This window comes from Dendropsophus ebraccatus, chromosome 2 (genome assembly GCF_027789765.1).
Source record: "Dendropsophus ebraccatus isolate aDenEbr1 chromosome 2, aDenEbr1.pat, whole genome shotgun sequence".
NCBI lineage: Eukaryota > Metazoa > Chordata > Amphibia > Anura > Hylidae > Dendropsophus > Dendropsophus ebraccatus.
Genome location: NC_091455.1, coordinates 179191175 through 179211926, shown reverse-complemented (window position 1 = coordinate 179211926; position 20752 = coordinate 179191175). Strand labels below are relative to the sequence as shown.

General features: G+C 42.3%; 1 protein-coding gene across 2 annotated transcripts in view; it reads right to left on the bottom strand.

Moving 5' to 3' along the window:
• Positions 1–20752, bottom strand: part of LOC138783736 (ATP-binding cassette sub-family B member 5-like) — a 52194-nt gene that overhangs the window by 23683 nt on the left and 7759 nt on the right. Inside the window, exons 1-6 of one of the 2 annotated variants that reach the window (XM_069958811.1) lie at positions 7066–7087; positions 4712–4827; positions 3648–3705; positions 2310–2460; positions 278–320; positions 3–194 (exon numbers count right to left, since the gene is read on the bottom strand). In XM_069958811.1, coding sequence (XP_069814912.1) covers positions 3–194; positions 278–320; positions 2310–2460; positions 3648–3705; positions 4712–4800 — 533 coding nt within the window. In that variant the 5' untranslated portion in view covers positions 4801–4827; positions 7066–7087. Of the gene's footprint in view, positions 1–2; positions 195–277; positions 321–2309; positions 2461–3647; positions 3706–4711; positions 4828–7065; positions 7088–20752 lie in introns of those variants that run through there. The other variant, XM_069958810.1, reaches the window with a different exon arrangement.

Here is a 20752-nt window from a genome sequence, read left to right as displayed (position 1 = left end):
ACTCTGTAAGACGGGTGTTAAGTTCTCCAGATTTGGTTACGTCAAACCAACTGATTTCTTGCGACAAAACTGAATGAAAGAACATTTCCCTCATCTTCCTGGTCTGTCTTGCTGCAGCTATAACCCAAAAAGACACTTGGATGTAGCCACAAAGAATAACAGCTGCTCCGATTCCCACATAGAAGAAGGAAAACCTGGTGATAGAAGAACAAGTATAGTTACAATTATTCTCTCATAACAAAGTGAGGCGAAAAGTCATAGAAATCTAAATACTCACACAGTCATCTGTTCAGGTAGTGGTTTGAACTTTGCACATTCAGCTATGGAAAGAAAAGAAAAAATATATCATAATTCATGTTCTTTATAGTAATTCAGTGTACTCTAGGTTAAGGCTATGTTCACACTATGTATATTTCCGCTCGTAGTGCGAACCGCGAATATACGCACGTAGTTTTGAGGTTGATGTATACGATATACGGCCGCACAATGCACACTACGTATGAACTTACGATCGGATTGTATACACCGCCGGGAAAAATTAACAAGACCATTGTTTGAGGAAGGAAATGTTCGAACTCAAGGTCGTGGATTTCCATGCAGTCCCGTATGAAGTACTTATTTCAGTCAAACTGAACTTGATTTTTCGATCCAAAAGGTTCTGTGAGTTTTATTGGGCTGGGCGAAGATTTCCAAGTAAATGACCTGCTTCAGATCGCTTTGAAACAAGCTAGGGAAGCAGAACTGTACTACGGGCGTATGTTCGCGGTTCGTACGCATCTGGCCGCATGTCGATTTTTAGCCGCACGTGTACGGCGGCGTAAGAACTGCATACGGATTAGTACGCAGTGTGAACATAGCCTAAAGATGTAATGCCACCGGATTACACTAACCCTTGGCTCTTACCGATGCCAAGTTCTTGTCTGAGTGCGTACTCTACTGTTTTCATAACTTTAATACATATAACAAACAACTGACCCCCACCTCTAGTCAACCATCTTTCTCCTTCATACAGATATTGGGGGGGGCAATTATTAAGACTGGCAAACTTGTATACCAGTCTTAGATAAAGCCCCATCCCCTTTTTCATGGTTGAATTTACCAGGCGCATGCAGGCATTGCACAACAAATCTCAGGAGCAGGTGTAGATTTGTATTATGATTTACCCTAGATGATGTCAGGCATGGCCTCCTCCCCACCTTGCCGCCCATCAGGCAAACGGAGGATACGGCTGGCGTACGCCAGGGGCGCATGCTGATAAATGTCCCCTATAGTATTAAAGAAAACCGGTGACTACTCCTGACTACATGTAACCAATACATAGAATCAACTGGGTGTTAACAATTGGGGGTGTCCCTACACTGTTTGACACTATCCAATGAGAGATGGGAGTGCCAAACTGTGTAAGGACATGCTCCCAGTTGGTAAAACCTAGTTGGTTATTCAGTCATATATTTCTGGTAAGAATAAAAGAGCAACGGCACATCACAGAAAGATTTTTTAGAATTTTTATTTCAGTGAAATAGTTTGTTTTAAAGGGGTACTTAAGAGGAAAAATTTTTTTTTTAAATCAACTTGTTCCAGAAAGTGCCAGAAATTTGTAATTTGCATCTATTAAAAAATCTCAAGTTCTCTCGGTACTTATCAGCTGTGGTGTATTCTTTCCAGTTTGGAGAGCAGTAGAGGTTTTCTATGGGGATTTGCTACTGCTCTGGACAGTTCCTGACACAGACAGAGGTAGCAGCAGAGGCCACTTACTGCAGGACATACAACAGCTGATAAGTAAAGGAAAATTTGGGATTTTTTTTAATAGAAGTAAATTTGAAATTTCTTGCATTTACTGACCACAGTTGATTAAAATAAAATAATAATAATAAAAAAAATAATATATATATATATATATATATATATATATATATATATATATTTTTTTTTTTTTTTTGCTGGAGTACCCCTTTGAATAACATAGCTCTGTAGCTGTAGAAGTATAAATGGAGCTCAGAGTTACCATAAAGATAAATGGTGAAATTTTTGGTGAAGAGCTGTGTGCCCCCCCCTAATACCCCAGACCTTCAGGCAGTGTGCAATTACTCAATTGGTTTCTGTTGAAAAGATACATGCGGTTATCTTCTCTAGACAACTATTGGGGATTAGATATTTAGAGGTAACTCACAATCTGTTAAGGATATTCTTTTAAATATTTTAAAAGTAAATATATACACATCATCATCATCATCATCATCAATTATTAGCCATAACATGTCAATAGGTCATGGTAATGCTCATATAAGATACAATAGCATAAGTCTTACATGTATTTTGGATGGATGAGTTGTAACATACAATGCTGTCCGTCATATCACCAAACACAATCATCATTAGCGGTTGGCATAAACCATTCCCCACAGCTCCAAGAAATCCAGCAACCATATAGAAAATATCCAGCCGACTCGCATATCGAAACTAAGAAAAGAAGAGGATAAACACATGATGGTTTACAGTTAGAGAGCCCCTTAGAAGAGGAATAAGAGTAGTATCTTCCAGAAGCTTTTTTGTTTACTTCTACTGTTAGATTTAAACAACTAGCAGTATTTTAAAGATATTTGTTTAGGTCCGGTATAGTAGAATCAAATGCGTGTACTTACTTTCCCCACTCCCGACCACCTCACGGTCTTGGTGCCAGGTGCACAGCACTTCCTAGTAAGTGTTGCCACACTGGCCTTACTCAGAGTGGCCGCAGCACTATCCTTCCTTAGGCCCCATGCACATGTCAGGAAAATTTACCCGGATTTCCTGATAAGAAATTTTCTGACTCTTTAAGGAGAGTGTCTGTTCTGGAAAATACGCCCGTAAAATATAAAGCAGGTCCTATTTGCGGCTGGAATTTTGGCCCATGTCTGGAATTACGGATGCGCTACTAGCCAGCCTGTGCCAGCGTCAGCACCTGGGAAAGTATCGCCGAGTGATGCTCCAGGCCCTTTAACTGTAATTCTAATCAGGAGTGCTTACAGTAAAAAGCAGTGCTGTGATTGACAAGGCAAGGAACCCTTGGCTCCCTGCCCTGTCAATCACTCTTGTGGCTGGATGCAGCATTATACCTCTGGCCATGAGAGATGTCACTTGGAAGGGAGGGAGCAAGCGAGAGGAAGAAGCCAGAAGAGAGCACTACTGCAGCTGTACAGCAGGTAAGTATGGCTTTTTAAAAATATTAAAATTTTTACGGTCAGGAAATACACATTGTTCCCTGAAGCCTCCTGAAAGACTTCCTGATGAGTATTTTCTGATTAAAACTGACATGTGCATGGCCCTTAGTTACTGATTAACTTGTGCTGTCAAAATGAAATGCTGCGCAGTAGGGAGCAACACTGGGACAACATCAGCAGTGTGGAAGTGAGGAAGGTAAGTATAGTTTTTTTTAACTGTTTCACAGGGGCCTGAGCCTAAATCTTTCTATACATGATGTAGATATTGTACAGGCAAATTGCTTTCTGATATGATCACCAAACTAGGCAATTAGAACTTATTAAGGAGAATCCGTAGCCAATCCCCAAAATGATATGGATATAGAATTATATAACCCTGATAACTCACCTTTTTTTTTTTTTTTTTTTAAATTCAACTTTATAAATAAGCTATTGGAATTGACTTACAATTTTGATTGGCCCAACTGCTTTCATTTTTTCTTTTTGTTTATTTTCTTCATGATTACTATAAAAAAACCATTGTATGAGTTATTAAAGAGTTAGGTGGACAGATACATTAACAAACAGACCCTCTATGTACTCTATTACAATTATGTTATCATGCTCCTTGGAGCACATCTGTATATGGATATGAACAAAGTATTCCAATGACTACCTCTGACAATGACCGAAACAAATCCAGATGGACTTCACTGGTTTTTGATCTTTTTTTGTTAAAGAGGATGTACCACCAGGTACATCCTCTTGAATTTAACACACCGATAGAACGGGGAAGCCGGTGCCGCGGTCCGTTTTTCGAACAGCGGCCCAGTTCCCGTGTACGGCGCCTTTCTATCCAGCACTGGAGGTTGGCCGCCTGCCCCCATCGGGAGGGAATTCCCTCCCCTCTATGACGCGGCTCCATGATTCTAATGGATAGACTGGCGCCGTACACCGAAACCAGGCCGCGGTTTGAAAAATAAACCACGGCACCGGCTTCCCTATGACGGCACTGTTCTATCGGTGTGTTAAATTCAAGAGGATGTACCTGGTGGTACATCCTCTTAAAAGAGGTTCTATAGAGGAAAAAAAATGTTGTGAAATCAGAATAAGAATCAACATCAGAAAGTTTTACTGATTTGTGAATTACTTTTATTTAAAAATCTCAAGCCTTCCTGGACTTATCAACTACTTAATGTCCTTAAGGAAGTGGTGTATTCTTTCCAGACTAACAAAGTGTTCTCTGCTGCCACCTCTGTCCGTGACTGTCCAGGTTTTCTATGAGGATTTGCTGCTGCTTTAGACAGTTACTGACATAAACAGAGGTAGCAGCAGTACTTTAAGACTTGAGATTTTTAAATAAAAATAATTGACAAATCCTTATAACTTTCTGATACCAGTTGATGTAACAACAATCTTTTTTCTTTGGAGTACCCCTTTAACAAAAAAAAGATCGAAAGCAGTGAACTTTACATCCATCTATAATCCTTCCACGTGGATGGCAATGTACTTGCTCTCAATGTGTACTATACCTGCTGGTGTCTTCTTTTTCTTCCAGTAGGGTTTCAGTGTTAGGTGAAATATCATTCCCCATTACGTCAGGGTCTCTAACTTCAGCCATGATTAAGTTGCGCAACCAAGAAAACCACTGGGCAAAAAAAATGTAAAAATTGGTAAGATGAGATTGGACTTCACTTTAGCTAAAAGGTCGATAATATGAGATCATATTTATTTATGGGACAATGTTACTGGTGGTCATACTGTACATCCATCAGATAGTCACATAGCCATATGAAACGGATTTTACATATTTTGTGTAGTTGATGGAAGTTATACAAATCGCTAAAACGTATGTTAAATTGACAACATATCAATGAAGAGGGCCATACTTACGGATACATAAATGGATAATATATACATTTCAAGATACATTCACATGGGTGCAAAGTACCATGCAGAAGCTGTCTGTGGGATGGGGGGCAGTCACTGAAGATCCCATTAACTTCAATGGGAGCTTCAGCAGTAAACTGCGAGTTAACATATTCAGTGTGTTGCCCCCTTCGAGTGGGATTTTATGCAATGACACTCCTGTGCCAGGAGTCCGATTAAATCCCGGATCACCTACATTATAAATGCATATGGAAACACCATTGCCTTAGTCATTATTGGTGTCGTTCTTTTTGTGTTGGCAACCAGAAATATGGTATCAAGGCATCTACTGAACAGTATCCATACACTAATGACAGTGTCTCTTTATTATATTTCTGTATACAGTATATATATAATTATTTCGCATGGACTGATGTATTTTATATGTCTTCAGGCCGCCCCCTCAATAATTCTGGAGGAGAGGGGGTGGCCTGAAGACAGAGCAGTGACTGGAGAGCGGGGCTGGCACAGGCACTGTTACAGACCCGCCTCTATGACACTGTCAGAAATAAAGAGCAAGTGTGCCAAAAATGATGGATCACAAAGACAAGGCAAAGGTACCTCTAGGATGCCAGCTTAGAAGGTAACTGGGAACTTGCAGCATGGGTATATGTATATCTGTGCTGTCAGCTTCCCCTTAATGGTAAAGCCTCAAGATCCATGTAACAAATAAAGGGAATCTGTCAGTACCTGGGCCCTACCCAAGGTGCTGACAGTGTGTTGTAGTTTCTAATTATCTAGTGAGCAAAAGGTACTGTGGTCTAGGGGTAAATCACCTGTCTAGACCACCGACAGTTTTTTTTTCTTAGGTTCGATTCCCCTGATGGAAATGAAATCTAGTTATTTCTATATTAATTTTTTTTATCATTATTGTATCATTTTTAAAAGTGCAAAGAGTTCCCAATCAAGTACAAATTAATTTTAAAATTATTTTTTTCAATACAATGATAAGAAAAAAAACAAAGCTATATTTAATTTCCATCAAAGTATGATATGGCTGACATTTTATTGGCTACTGTTCCTTTTTCTGTCACTGTCTGAATTAAAAAAATAAATAAATAAAAAAAAAAATTTTAAAAAAAGTACGTTTATCAAATCAACAAATTTGCCTTTTGTCTGACCACTAGTTAAAGTTAGACATAAACAATAGATCTTAAATAATTAAATTAAAGCATTTCTTTCATTTCCAATAACTTTTAGACATGTCCACAGACATGTCTTATGTCACTGATCACAAGAGATCTCACTCCTGAGGACAAATCCTAGGCAGGTCCTAGAAGGAAGACCCGGTGCGATCGGTAACATTTGATATGTCTGAGGACCTGTCTAAATTTACTGGAAATGACAGTAACAATTTAATTGTAAACAACTTGATTTCATAAAAGAGGAAGTTAAGATATAACTCCTAATATTTATTCAGATCCCAGATTGTCTAGAATTATTTTACAAGCTCATATACTGTAAATTATAAAGGGAGGTGAGTGGTGGTGAGATTGTGTCCATCCATGAATAATTTGCCCTTCCATAGTATATGAGGATGCTAAAGAGGCATGAAGGAGTCTATGGAGGAATCAATGGAGGAATCTAAGTACCCTCTATTCCCTCATCGGATAGAAGAGGAATCTTCTCACATATACTTCTACTGTTCAAATATAAAATCAGGAGAATCCAAATTCTAGCCATAGATTGGACAGTCACATGTTTTGGAATCCATCAACAAAATAATCTCCCCAAAACTTTAGCTAAAGTGGATTACCAAGACCACCATAAAATTTAACTCAATCACAAAATAGAGGAGAATAATATAAAACTATTAGATTGCCATATATTAGCTTAGTAAAACTCTATTATTATTTTATAATAAAATATCAAGTATTATAAGCCAGCGTTTTATCATAGTTGGCCCGTAAGATATTCACTTGAGTTACGATGGTAATAAAAGATTTGTCTTACTGACCTGGTTCTAGGACAGAGAAGTGTCTGATAACATGCAGATCAGCCGGCTGCTTTATATATAAGAATTTAGAGGCTGGTTATGCAATGTAATGATTAACCTCACTGACTGTAAAGGTCGATATTACACAATCGCAGTACTCTAGCTTCTTATTCAGGAGGGAGTGAGGTCATTTCCTATTCCTTGAGGGTATAAACCCACACACCGTATACGCAGCGTATTTACTGCTGTGATACGCATCAAATACGCAGCAAACACGCAGCAAATACGCAGCAAATACGCAGCAGATTAGATCTAAATAACTGAACACGGCATCAAATCTGTACCAACAAATCTGCTGCGTATTTGTTGCGTATCTGCTGTGTATACGGTGTGTGGGTTTGTACCCTGACAGTGTAACGCTCTAATCTTGGCTCGGTAATATAGTAATATAGTTAATAATAAGAGAATCTTGTATTCTGTTTAATCGAGCTTGGTTAAATTGTGGGTTTATCTGTGGTCATTCATTAAAATTGACTGTATACATCCATTCTATACATCTATGCTATATCTATATATACACATTGCATTACCAGCCTGGGTAAGTCTGTGTATGAGTGTAATGTAAATGACAAAAGGAAAAGCAAGCACTCTTATCTACAGGCAAGGTTAAACAGTGAGAGCTGGGGTAGGATATAAAATCTAGGTAAAAGTCCACATTTGGCTACCACAAAAAACAATCAGACAATTAAAAAATGAAAAACATTTCTGAAGTAATTAGACAGCGATGACATCATCTCCTTTTTGCCCTCATAGGTTCATCCTTAGAGGCACTTGTCAAGTAGTCGGAAACAGATTTAGGCTATGTTCACACTACGTATATGTTCGGCCACAAATTTTCGCGGCCAGACATATACTGTACGTGTTAAACTCAGGCCGGGGATTTACGTAAGTTGCGGCCGGCTACGTACGGTCTGCGAACTTACGCCCGTAGTCTACTTACGCTTCCCAAGCGCCCTACGTAGCGATCTGACAGCGGTCTTTTACTTGGAAATCTTCGCCTAGCCCCGGACACCCCACAGAACCTTTTGGATCGGCAAAGAAAAGTGCAAAATTGAAGAAATCACCACTACGTACGGGACCGCATGTTACGCTACGGGCATAAGTTACGGCATTTCCGTCCTCAAACAATGGTCTGGTTCATTTTTTACGGCGCCGCGTACGATCCTGGCGTAAGTTCTTACGTAGTGTGAACTGTGCAGCCGTACATCGTATACTTTCCATTGTAGGCAAACTACGTACTAAGTCTCCGGCCGCTTACTCACGGAACGCGCTACGTCCGGAGACTTACGTAGTGTGAACATAGCCTTAGCAGGATCGCTGTCTTATATTTAATTACAATGTATATTGGTGAAGGTCTGACTATCTAAATCCCTAATGTTAGGCTGTTCAAAGGGGGTTTAGTACTCTAAATGCAATACAGGACTTTAGAAAGTACAGATCTGACTTGTCACTAATTCTGTGTGCCCCTGGTCAGACCCCTACTGAACTGATATGAACTCCCCCTTACCCCATCTCAAGTAAGTAATAAAAAAGAAAGATTAACAAACCAGAGATGTTTCAATAAAGGGGAATGGGCAAAGGTAAAAACACAGGGAAGGCAGGGGTGGTGGGTACATAATAATGAAGTAATACTTACCTGTCCCAGTGCCCCCTCAGCGCAGCGCCAGTATAGTAATCAGCTGGTCTCCTGTATCTAACGGTCCTGTGGCGCCATAGCCCCTCTCGGAAATGCTTGCTTAGCCAGTCAGTGATAGAAAAACACCTTGCAGTCACTGACTCCTGTGGTGTTGTGACGACACAGGAACCCATGAGATTTATTTGACCGAAGGGTGACAGTGAGCAGTGGCACTGTTCTTTGGGGGCACCGTGTTGGGTAAGCATCACTAAATTATTACATCCCCACCACCCCCTTCCCTTCCTGCTTTTTTTTTTTTTTTAATCTTTGCCCGTAGTACTCTTTTAACCAATCTTAAAAACACCATCTTAAAATGTACCTCTTGTTTGAAATGACATTTTTTGTATAAGCTGTCCTGTGTGTGTACAATACCCCTATACCTGGCCGTTATTAATCTTATTTACGGTATTGTTCAGCAGATTTCTGTTCAATAGCTGAAGACCAAAAAGCATGACTCTGACTACCCTTCATCTTCACAAATAAGACCTTGTGTGGGCCAAGACAAAACATCAGTGGACCTTGGAACATGGCAGAAGGTTGTCTGGAGAGATGAGTCCTGTTTCTTGCTGAATCATATAGATGTCTACAACTGGTGTAAACAACATGAAACAAATCCAGTGGGTGCACCATTGGGGTTTAACAGGGCAGTGTCATGAGGGTGTCTGGGGAGCATTTCGCTGGCATACCCTAGGATCATTGGTGAGAATACCTTAATCCTTGATTGGTGAATATTATACGGACATGTTAGCTGACTATCAGCGACCATATCTTTAGGAGGCCTTCCCCAACTACAATACCATCATTCCACAGGACAGTTCAAGTCATCAGGCTCAGATCACCAGATTGTAACCTTATTAAACATGTTTTAGATATAGTAGAACGGACTGTGAGATCTTCTTTCACTCCTCTAAAACAATGCACCCACTAATGGAGCTGCTGCGATGGAAATGAGTTGTGCTGAGTATGGGGAATGTTTGCCACCATTGTGGAATCTGTTCCCTGACATCTGCAAACTGTGATCGCCAAGAAAGATGGACCAATGTGTTATAGAGTAGGGATTCCTAAGGAATTGATTGGTAAGTGTATATATGGCATATCAGTACAAATGGATGTTACTCGGGTGGCCCTGGAAGTGGAGTGCAAGCCTAAATAAGATTTCCCTCAGTGGTAAGGCTAGGTTCACACTACATTTTTTACAATCCGTGTTTTCATCCGTTTTGCAAAAAACTGATGGAAAAATGGATGGATTTGTGTGCATCCATTTTGATCCATGGCTCAGAACAACTGCACACAAATGCATCTGTTTTTTTTTAAACAGATTGCAAAAATTTAGTGTGAACCCAGAATCTTTTCCAGAATTTCTGAACATGACAATTTTTAATGGCATATGGATCATATAATTGATTCATTTGTAACTTTTTGCTTTTTTTTGCGGAATAGGGAATTGATGGAAAAAATGTGATTGCCTTTTTGCTTGTGTACCGTGGTGTTTTTTCTGTGTGATAGCAGCAATGCCAAATTTATACAGTGATCCCTCAACTTACAATGGCCTCAAGAGACAATATTTTTAACATACAATGGTCCTTTCAGGACTATCGTAACTCAACATACAATGCTACAGACAGTCAGGATCTGCAGCACATATGAATACCTAGATAATTGACCAATCAAAGTGGCTATTTTACTGGTAAATCCACAGTATTACTTAAGTGCATGCACTGGTTGGCTGTCTAGTAGTGATTCTCTACAGTATATTGTGATACATATACAAACTACATATTCTGCAATGCTCTTTACCTGGGCCAGGATGTGTCACTCCTTTGGGGACCAGATGAGGGCAAATTTATTTAATTTTTCTGGCACTGTGTGTGATCCGTCCAGTCCTCTATATAGAAAGTAATTTACAGTCTCCAGTTGCTCTTTCTGACTGTTGTATATAAGGACTTGCTTTATCTATATTAGTTATCGTCTAAGTTTCCTAATCTTCCTTTTTTCTCATTTTGGGGTGACATTATGGGGGATTCAGAAACAATTACCCGTTTTCCATAAAGTTTGGGCCTCAACATACAACTAATAATACAACCACTGTGTGTATATTATATCTATCTATCTAAAATTTTTACTGTTTCAGCGCCTCAAAAAAAAAAAAAGTTGTCACACGCAAAGATACAACTTTTTGTTCCTTATTTCTCACACACTCTTCAAACAACTCAATGTTCACACTGTGTAATAGGGCAAACAATTAGCTAAGGAAGATGCAAATGCTTGTTCCTAGACTGACCATGGAGTTTTTACAAAATTAAAAATCATGATCTATTGGTTGCACATCCCCCTGTGTAACAGGACATGTGCAGCCAAGAAATGACAATTGAAACATGCAATACAGAGCAATGTAATATGTTCTTAAAACGCACCAACACCTATTGTACATAGACAAAAAGATAGATACATACAGTATGCATACACAGACAGACACACACACACACACACACACACACACACACAGCTATACACAAATATAACCTGACTTGTACAATTACATAAACTGATACAATACACTAACCTCACTGGTTAGATTTTATTTTTCTTCCTCTACTGGGACAGCTTTAAAGAGGGGTCATGAGCAGGGAGGATGATGCAGAACCAGTCATGTAGAGAAGGATGCAGTGAAACGAAGAAAGAAGATATCCTAGTGCTGCCAAAAATTCTTTCACAATGAGTAGAGAAGAAAAAATAAAGTAGCTGATATATTAGATAAAATCAGTTTAAACCTTACATAAAATTAGCAATTACGCGTTTCGGGAGTTCTATTCCCCTTCGTCAGATTGCATGCAATCTTCAACATGCAATCTGACAAAGAGAGATAGAACTGAAACGCGTAATTGCTAATTTTATGTATTGTTTTAACTGATTTTATCCAAATATTGTATTGAAATAATGTACCCTAACACCAGTTTCCAGGATGCTTCATCCGACAGCGATCATACGATACCACAAGCTACCCCAAAGTGGGGTGATGTGCATAACGCCCAAGAGGCTAACATGTGAGAGTCCACCTTAACTTTTATTTTACACATCTAAACGTAACAGGATTACACGATGCGCCATCCTCCCAGCTTCATTTTTATTTTAGTCTTTAAGGAGGAGGCTTTAAAGAGAAAGAAGACTGAAGGTGCCTGGCATACAAGTACATGTAAATCTGCTGTGCCTCCTTCCCCAGTATGTAACTTAGTTTCAAGTCAGACAGCCTGACAGCAATACCAGCCAAATAGCCAGGCCTGCTCAGGAGCAGAAACTTTCAGCTCTTCAACAGGCAACCCTGTACAGAGCAGGGACTCCTGGCATTATGACAGGACTCCCAACTTTGTTAGGGTCCTATTAGACGAAGCGTTTTTTAAGGATTAACCATTTTCAGATTAGTCTAATCTAGTTAGTGGAGGAGTTCAGACTGTGTGTTCCAGTATTACTTTGTGGTCCACTCAGAGCTATGCTAAACACCTAAGGTTTGACTACTGCTGAGGTTTTGCCTGTCCATGCTGCAAGGTCCATTCATTTCTTAAGCCTCAAGTCTTCGTCAGGGGTTGGAGAAGTTGCCTTCTTGCCAAAGGGCCCCCGTGCTCTGCCATCTTCCCTCCACTTCTAATCACAGACAGTGCTGACCAGCTTCCACGCCGGTGATTGTGCTCCTGCTTATGTCTTCTATTGGTATCACATCACAGCATTGGCTAAATTCAAGACGAGTATGGTCTTCTCTCTTTTCTAGACATGCAGCCAACCAAGCTGCATAGGGTCTTGACAGTAAAGATTAATTCTTTTTGGACCCGCAGTCGGCAGCCCTTACTCCTTTTAATCCTTATGTACTAGCCTATATCTCAGCTCAAGTCACCTTTAGGGTAGCTTCACACATACTGGATCCACAGCGCATTTCACGCTGCAAGTTTGCAGCGAAATCCGCTGCGGATCCTGGTAGTGTGAAGTTGAATGGGTCACTGCCCGCAGTCCCTGGTCCGAAGCATACATTACCTGCTCAGTGCCGCGGCTGTGTGTGAGGCTCCCGGCTCCCCTCGCTCCCCGTCAGCCAATCAGTGCACGGCAGCACTGATTGGCTGATGGGGTGCGAGGAGAGCCGGGAGCCTTGCACACAGCCGCGGCGCCGAGCAGGTAATGTATGCTCCAGGCCGGGGGCTGCGGGCGGCAGGGGGTTGAAGGGGCTGGCTTACATATTCGCAGTGGAATGAAAATTCTGCTGCGGATATTTAACCCCCATAGACCTTCACACTGTGTAAAAAAAAAGGTCCAAGTCTAGCATAACCCCAAGACAGCAGGCGTGCTGCTTAGGAATCATGGTAGTACCACAAAAAGATGGAAATGTGAGGTGTGGCATACATTGTATGCTTTCTATGTTTTACTAGATGCTGTATAGTCATCATCCTTTACAGACTAGGTTACTTAGGAATTGTGGGAAAAGACATACCACTTACTGTAAGCTGTTTATGTCTTATGCGTTAGTAATATGGCTCTTCATTGCTATGCATGTTCTTCATTCTCTTGCTATTAATCATCAACATTTTGTACTTTGTACATTTGTGTCGTTTATATGGCGAGGGAGTGACATGGTTACCTGGCAATGTGATGTCACTTTCTGTACCAGAGGTTACTTAAGATTATTTGACATGTGCTGAAGGGCTGACATCTAACATGTTGCATCGCCTGTAGTAAATAATGAACGGAAGTAGAGAATTATTGGTGTAGAGTTTTACATAGTTATTTATAAAGCTTGGCGGCACTTACATAGAATTACGCAAATCCATCGACACCTCACATGGGGGAAAAAAAAAGAAAAAAAAAGAGAGCGAAGATGTGGGAGGGGAGTTTTTAGCTACAAATATTAATGTTTTGTATATAATATTTTCAGCTTTGTACTTGGTATATAATGAAAAAATTGAGTTACTTAAAGAGTGCCTGTCATCAAAAATAACTCGACATTTCATCTGTCAAAAGTTATTGATCGTAGCATGTCTCACTGCTGACACCCACTGTGATCAGATATAGCCGAGAAAAGTGCTGATCAGGACCACGGCAAAAAAGGACCACGGCACCAGTCTATTCATGTACAAAACACCAAGCGATGTACCTGATGGAGCATTAGTTATAAATCATGTCAGCACAAACAGAAGAACTAGCAGAACATTCAGAAAATCTGCACAAACATTAATTCCAGCACTAAAGTCTTCCGGCCTCCAGGTTATGTACAAGTTGCAATAGTGTATACATCAAAGTGTGAATATGTACAAGACCTGGTCAGAGGCATGAGGGAAGAAAGTGTACCAAGGGTTAGAGGTTGTTAATGAGTCTGCCAGACGTAGAAACCTATTGGCAGAATAATTGATTCAGAGAGATGATACCACAGTCCCCACACTTTGTTAAATTTAGCCGGGCAGCCTGTATGCTTAGAGTGTAACTGTCATTTTATTGTCATTTTTCAGAAATCATTAAAAATCAGTAGTACAAGTAATTTTAAGAAACTCTGTAATAGGTTTTATTAGGCAAAAGAGTTTCCTTCTGTACTCAAAAAGCAGTTTTCCTACGTCCCCCTACTTTAGAAGAAGCAGGATTTCTGTGTCTATTATGCTCTATGGAGAGGGGAGGGGTTCGACAGGGGTGAGTGAGCACAGAGAGGAGAAAAACAAGGCTGTACAAAACAACATCCTATAATCTCACCAAGCTTACAAATAAGCACCGATGTTTCCGACCTCTGAATCCAGTGTTTTATGTGCCCAGTCTGCAAACAGTACAGATGTTTGTCTCCTCTTCCTGCTCACTCATCCCCCTTGACCCCACCCACGACATACATTATCATGGACTTAGCAAACTCATCTTCACTTTGCTCCTCTGTAATGAAGATACAGATTTCCTGATAATGAGCAGATACAAAGTAAGAAGAGGAGGGGAGGCTGGAAAACAGCTTTTTGAGTACAGAAAGAGGCTTTTTTTCCAAATAAAACTTATTAAAGAGTTTCATAAAATCACTGTTTCTATTAATTTCTGCAATAAAAATTTAAATGACAGTTAGACTTTTAGGCTATGTTCACACATGGCTATGTTCACATTTCCATCCTCAAACAATGGTCTTGTTCATTTTTCCCGGCGGCGTATACAATGCGATCGTAAGTTCATACGAAGTGTGAACTGTGCGGCCGTATATCGTATACTTTCAAGCGAACGCATCAACCTCAAAACTATGTGCGTATATTCGCGGTTCGCACTACGCGCGAAAATATACATGGTGTGAACCTAGCCCCCAATAGTAAATTCTCATAGGATATTTTAGCAATAACCAAAGCTTTTCATTTCTGCATCGTAGGAGGTCTTGGGTCCATCCACTGCATGGTCACGGCCTTGCAAGAAACAACACCTCCTGTAGACAAATGAGTTAGTGATGTGTCCATAGCTCCTCATCCAGAATCTCCAGTAGACATCCCTTAGGTTCTAGTGTAATCGGGCACTGCATTATCCTGCTAAGGAGCCCTACCACTTCTCCCCAAAATGAGCAAATATGGGGAGAGTTCCACATCCTATGAAAGAAATTGGAATGTGGGTGTCTACACCGTAGAGCAGGGGTACTCAACAGCTTTAAGTGAAGGTCCACTTACCGGGGTCTATTGTCAGGTGAAGGTCCGAGCTAAACATCAGTAGGAAACATGCTTTGTTACTTTCCACAAACGTTCAACTATTTACATACAGAATTGTTGCTTATTAGCGGGAAAACTGGCATTTGTTCTCTCTCACTAGCGCTTTGATATTAGCTACAAAGGGGGTGACTGCCCTGGTAGTATATAGCCCCCCTGTTGCTCCCCCAGTAGTGTATAGCCCCCCTGTGTTCTCTCCCCCAGTAGTATATAGCCCCCCTGTGCACTCACCCCCTGTAGTATACAGTATAGCCCCCTGTGCGCTGTCCCCCAGTAGTATATAGCCCCCTGTGAGCTCTCCCCAGTAGTATATAGCCCCCCTGTGCGCTCTCCCCCAGTAGTATATAGCCCCCCTGTGCTCTCCCCCTGTAGTACATAGCCCCCCTGAGTGTTCTCCCCCTGTAGTATATAGCCCCCTGTGAGCTCCCCCCAGTAGTATATAGCCCCCCTGTGCTCTCCCCTGTAGTATATAGCCCCCTGTGAGCTCCCCCAGTAGTATATAGCCCCCCTGTGAGCTCCCACCAGTAGTATATAGCCCCCCTGTGAGCTCCCACCAGTAATATATAGCCCCCCTATGCTCTCCCCCTGTAGTATATAGCCCCCCCTGTGCTCTCCCCCAGTAGTATATAGCCCCCCTGTGCGCTCTCCCCCAGTAGTATATAGCCCCCTGTGTGCTCCCCCCAGTAGTATATAGCCCCCCCCTGTGCGCTCTCCCCTTATAGATGGTCCCCAGACAAAAAAAACAATTCACCTAGCACCTCGCTTGCCGCTGCGGCTGTCTTCTTCTTTTCTCCTGTCGGTCCGGCCCCCGGCTGATACGTGCTCTCTGGGGACGTCCCGGGGATTCCCCAGCAGAGCGCGCACCAGTGACCTCAGTGTACGTCGCCGGCCTGAACTTCCCGGAAGTACAGGCCCGCGGCGTACACTGAGGTCTTTGGCGCGCGCTCTGCTGGGGAATCCCCGGGACGTCCCCAGAGAGCACGTATCAGCCGGGGGCCAGACCGACACTGCCCCCAGCCCCACAGGCGTACTGAAATCTAAGGACAGTACGCCTATGGGGCGGGAGGCATTGCGGTGGGGAGCGGGACCCCCTAACTGCCCCGAATACGGTCCGTTCCGGGACGGACCGAATCCCGAGCGGTTAGGAGGTCTGACCAGTGGTCCGGACAGCTGGCCTCCGCGGTCCGGACCGTGGTCTGCCAGTTGAGGACCCCTGCCTTAGAAGGATGCCGTCCCATCTTATGTAAACATACCAGAGTAAGATAGCACTGTTGAAATGTAAATAATTGCGTTCATTTTTTGCATTCTTTTGTAATAATTTAAACCCCCCATCTGAGTATACATCTCCAAAAAAAAAATTGATTCCACGTTCTATCCAAAATGTAGGATCTAACGTGGGGCCTACATGTGTCATTGAAGGGTCAAGCCACAGAGGCATGTCTAGCATTACATCCATATAAAAGTGGATATTACCTTCCGATTTAACGAGATGGAAAAACGCTTAAGTCAATCGGTTCTATCAGGCAAAGGTGCTGTCTGTCATTCAACAGGTCCAGCACTGCTGTTATGATTGTAATAGTTGTGAACAGAGCCCTTATATATAGGCCAAGGAGGTACCAATAACAAGGGCTGATCTTACCTGCAGTGTTCACAAGGCCTGGCCCTGAATATGTATCATTTTAGGTTGCACATCACCTATTTACACATGGAATGGAGAGGAATTTGTATGGTGGTGGTGGTGCTGAGGGGGTCACATCACTTGGACATGCACAAGTCAGACTCTGATGGCCTAAAATGAGCTTTTATTTATGTAGTCCAAGTATTACGTGATCCAAGTTTACTTAGAACTTTTGTTAATCTGTATAAGTGTTATCAGAGACATGGTTATTTATTAACCACAATAGGAACGGCTAACCTTCTGTGACTTCAGTTTATGTAAAATAAATGCATGACGACAGCAATAAAATAGTCTGTTAGCTATTAAAGAAGTTTATCGGGCCAAATTAATTGATGACCTATCCTCAGCATAGGCTATCAATATCAGATAGGTGGCTCGCCAATATACAGTGACATACAGCAGAAAGCAGACAGCTCTGTACACAGTGTAGTGGCCAAGTTGGATTACTGCGTCTCAGTCCTCATTCACTTGAGTAGGAGTTTTGCTCCTAACCCAGCTTGGCCACTACACAGTATATACAGCTGTCTGCTTCCTGCTGTGTTTCACTGTGTATGGCAATGTCATAGCTCCGGAAAACAGCTCATCTGTGGGGATTTTGGATGATGACACGCCACTGATATGGAATTTTTATCAATCCACAAAGTGCCATTGCTGTTCTGTTTTATGTAGTTCGGCACAAAGGTATATGCTGTTTAAGTGTTCTGTTGATTGTAAAGGTGTATTCTGTACTCCCACCACTAGATGTCTCACTATATCTTATGTACTGTATTGCACAGCTGAGGGAGATTCTTTACAAGGGATAACTGTTTCTTTGACTCTATGTGTTATCCAATCATTTGTCATAGTTTGTAAGCTGACTGAGACCAATCCCTGTGGAGGATACCTCATGCAGAGCCCTCCTCTATCTACAATCAGAGGCCTTATTTTGTGTCACAGGGTATGTTTCCTCCGATAACAGAGCTCCCTAAGTGGTGAGGTAAGGTGAAGCCTGATGAGAAGTAGTTGGAGAGTAGACTAATCAGGTTCCAGAAAATTAGGCAGTTAGTTTTCTATATAAAAAGAGTTTCAAAATTAGCCATGTCAGGCTAGAAAACACTTAAAGAACAGCTCTGGTGTGAATCTTTTCCCCAATAATTGAAACACATTACAAAGTTATATAACTGTAAAGTGCTTCAATCACCTACCTCCACCTCTTCCCTATCTTTTCCCCCCTCCACCCCCCACCAGGAAGAGAAGTAAACTTATTCTTACCTAATGACTGTTGACCCCAGGCTGCTCTGTGGCAGCCATTTTGTGACAATGACATCATCAAGAGGGAGGCGGGTCTAAGCAGGGGTGTAACTAGGATTCATGGGGCCCCATAGCAAAAAACTGTATGGGGCCCCCGTGATATATATATATATATATATATATATATATATATATATACACTCGGTGATGTGGCAAAAAAAAAATTCTCTTGTGGCCAGAGGCAGAATCCACAACAGTGACTGACAAAGGAGGAAGCCAATGTCTGCTTGTTCTGTCCATCTACTGTATTTACCTAAAACAGCCTATTAGGAGCCTCATGGTTATATACATAGGTGCAGGAGAAGAATACCTTTTGCTTAACCATTTATTTACTGCAGTGTATAAGTGATCCAGTGTTCACTTACATGCTGCAACACAAACAAAGGTTTAACGCAGAAGACAATTAGCTCTCTCCTTGCTACTCCTGCACTGATAACCCCTGACTTTTGCAGGAGCTCAGAAGTCAGAGGTTATCAGAGAGCTAATTGTCTTGAGCTTATATTAACCCTTTTTTGTGTTGCTGCATGTAAGAGAACACTGGGTCACTTACACACTGCAGTACATAAGGGGTTAAGCAAAAGGACACAGGAGGCTCTTATCTTCCCTGGGCCCCCTCCCTCCACGGGCCCCATAGCAACCGCCTTCTCTGCCTCTATGGTAGCTACGCTACTGGGTCTAAGCCCTGTTAAGCCAGCCTCCCTTTGTCAGATGACTCAGGTTGCTCAGCTCTGATTGGCTGATTGGTACAAGGGGGAGATGGTGACACAGTATACGAGTGGGAGACGGTGGCATGGTACACGAAGGGGAGAGGGTGACACAGTACACAAGGAGGGGAAGGGGGCCCGGTACACAGGGAGGGGAAGGGGGCACGGTACACGAGGGGGAGACGGTGGAATGGTACCAAGGTAAATGAGGGGCGATGTGGGTATTTGTGATGTATGTTGGCATACTAGACCATATTGAAAACACTACTGTTTTTTCCTTATCAAGAAATCCTGAAAGCATTTCCTGATGTTCCTGATGCTTTGCGGAAGCTTTTTTAGGCCTCCTGATCAGGATTTCCTGACAGTAAAAACTGACACGGACGTGTGAATGGGGCCTAACTAAAGCACCCAGAGACTTTGGGCCCTATTCCACAGTAACGATAATCGGCCGAATCGGTCCCAATTGGCCCGATTCGGCCGATTATCGTTCGGCGAAAGAACGATCAGCCAATGATCGTGTCATCGGCTGATCGTTCATTTAGGGCCAGACCTAAAATCATTGTTCCCCCACCGCGCATCGCTACGGTTGAATAGCGGTGCGCGGCGGGCGATCGGCGATTTGAGTAGAAGCAGCAGTAATACATTACCTGTCAGGGCTTCTTCTCTGCTCTCTCTTCGTCCCCGGGTCCTTATCTTCAGAATAGTCTGTCAGCTGACGGAGCGCTCAGCCAATCACAGGCCAGGACCGCCACGGCCTGTGATCTGCTGAGTGGCCTGTCAGCTGACAGGCCATTCTGAAGCTAGAGCGCGCAGGACCCGGGGAGGAAGACAGAGCGGAGAAGAAGACCTGACAGGTAATGTATTACTGCAAGGGCTGCAAGGACATCGGTAACCATGTCCCTGCAGCCCTCGCTCAACGATCATCGGGCCGTGGAATAGGCCCAGTAAACGAGCGGCGATCTAGCAGATCGGCGCTCGTTTACATCGTTGATCGGGCCCTCCTCGGCCCGTGGAATAGTACCCTTTGTCCTTATATTCTCAAGTATATCCCCAGTCTATTCTACATTATACCTGCACTAAGCAGAGAACCCAGCTCACAAAAGGCATCTCAGTCAGCCGAGTGATTTATTGTACTGCACTGCTGCCAAAGAGAACTGCTACAGTGTGGACTGTTCCTTTCAGAAGAAGTTCAGTAAAGTTTGCGCCTTGTAACAAGTGCCTCAGTGGAACATAACGTCTTGCCCTAGCTAAGTCCACCAGGCTCCCCTGGTTAACCACAAATCAAATCAAGTTATGGGTGGCTTAGGACAATTGGGGATAAGTAAAGTGATTGTCCAGTCATGACATCAAAAATGTGATGTACCAGTACTGACAGGTGATGCTTACCTGCTCTTTACTGTTCTCAGTACTGGACTTTCTCCATGACTGATTCTTAGTTGATCTCCATTATGGCAGAGCCAAGGTCTGTGACAATAGTGTATACTGGGAGTCCGGTCCGTCAGGATTCTATTAAAAGTTATGTACTTGTCCTTGGATAGAAGAAAGATATTTTCTGGACTGGCACTGGCTAGTATTGAAACATAGAAGATTGTCGGCAGAAAAAGACCACTGG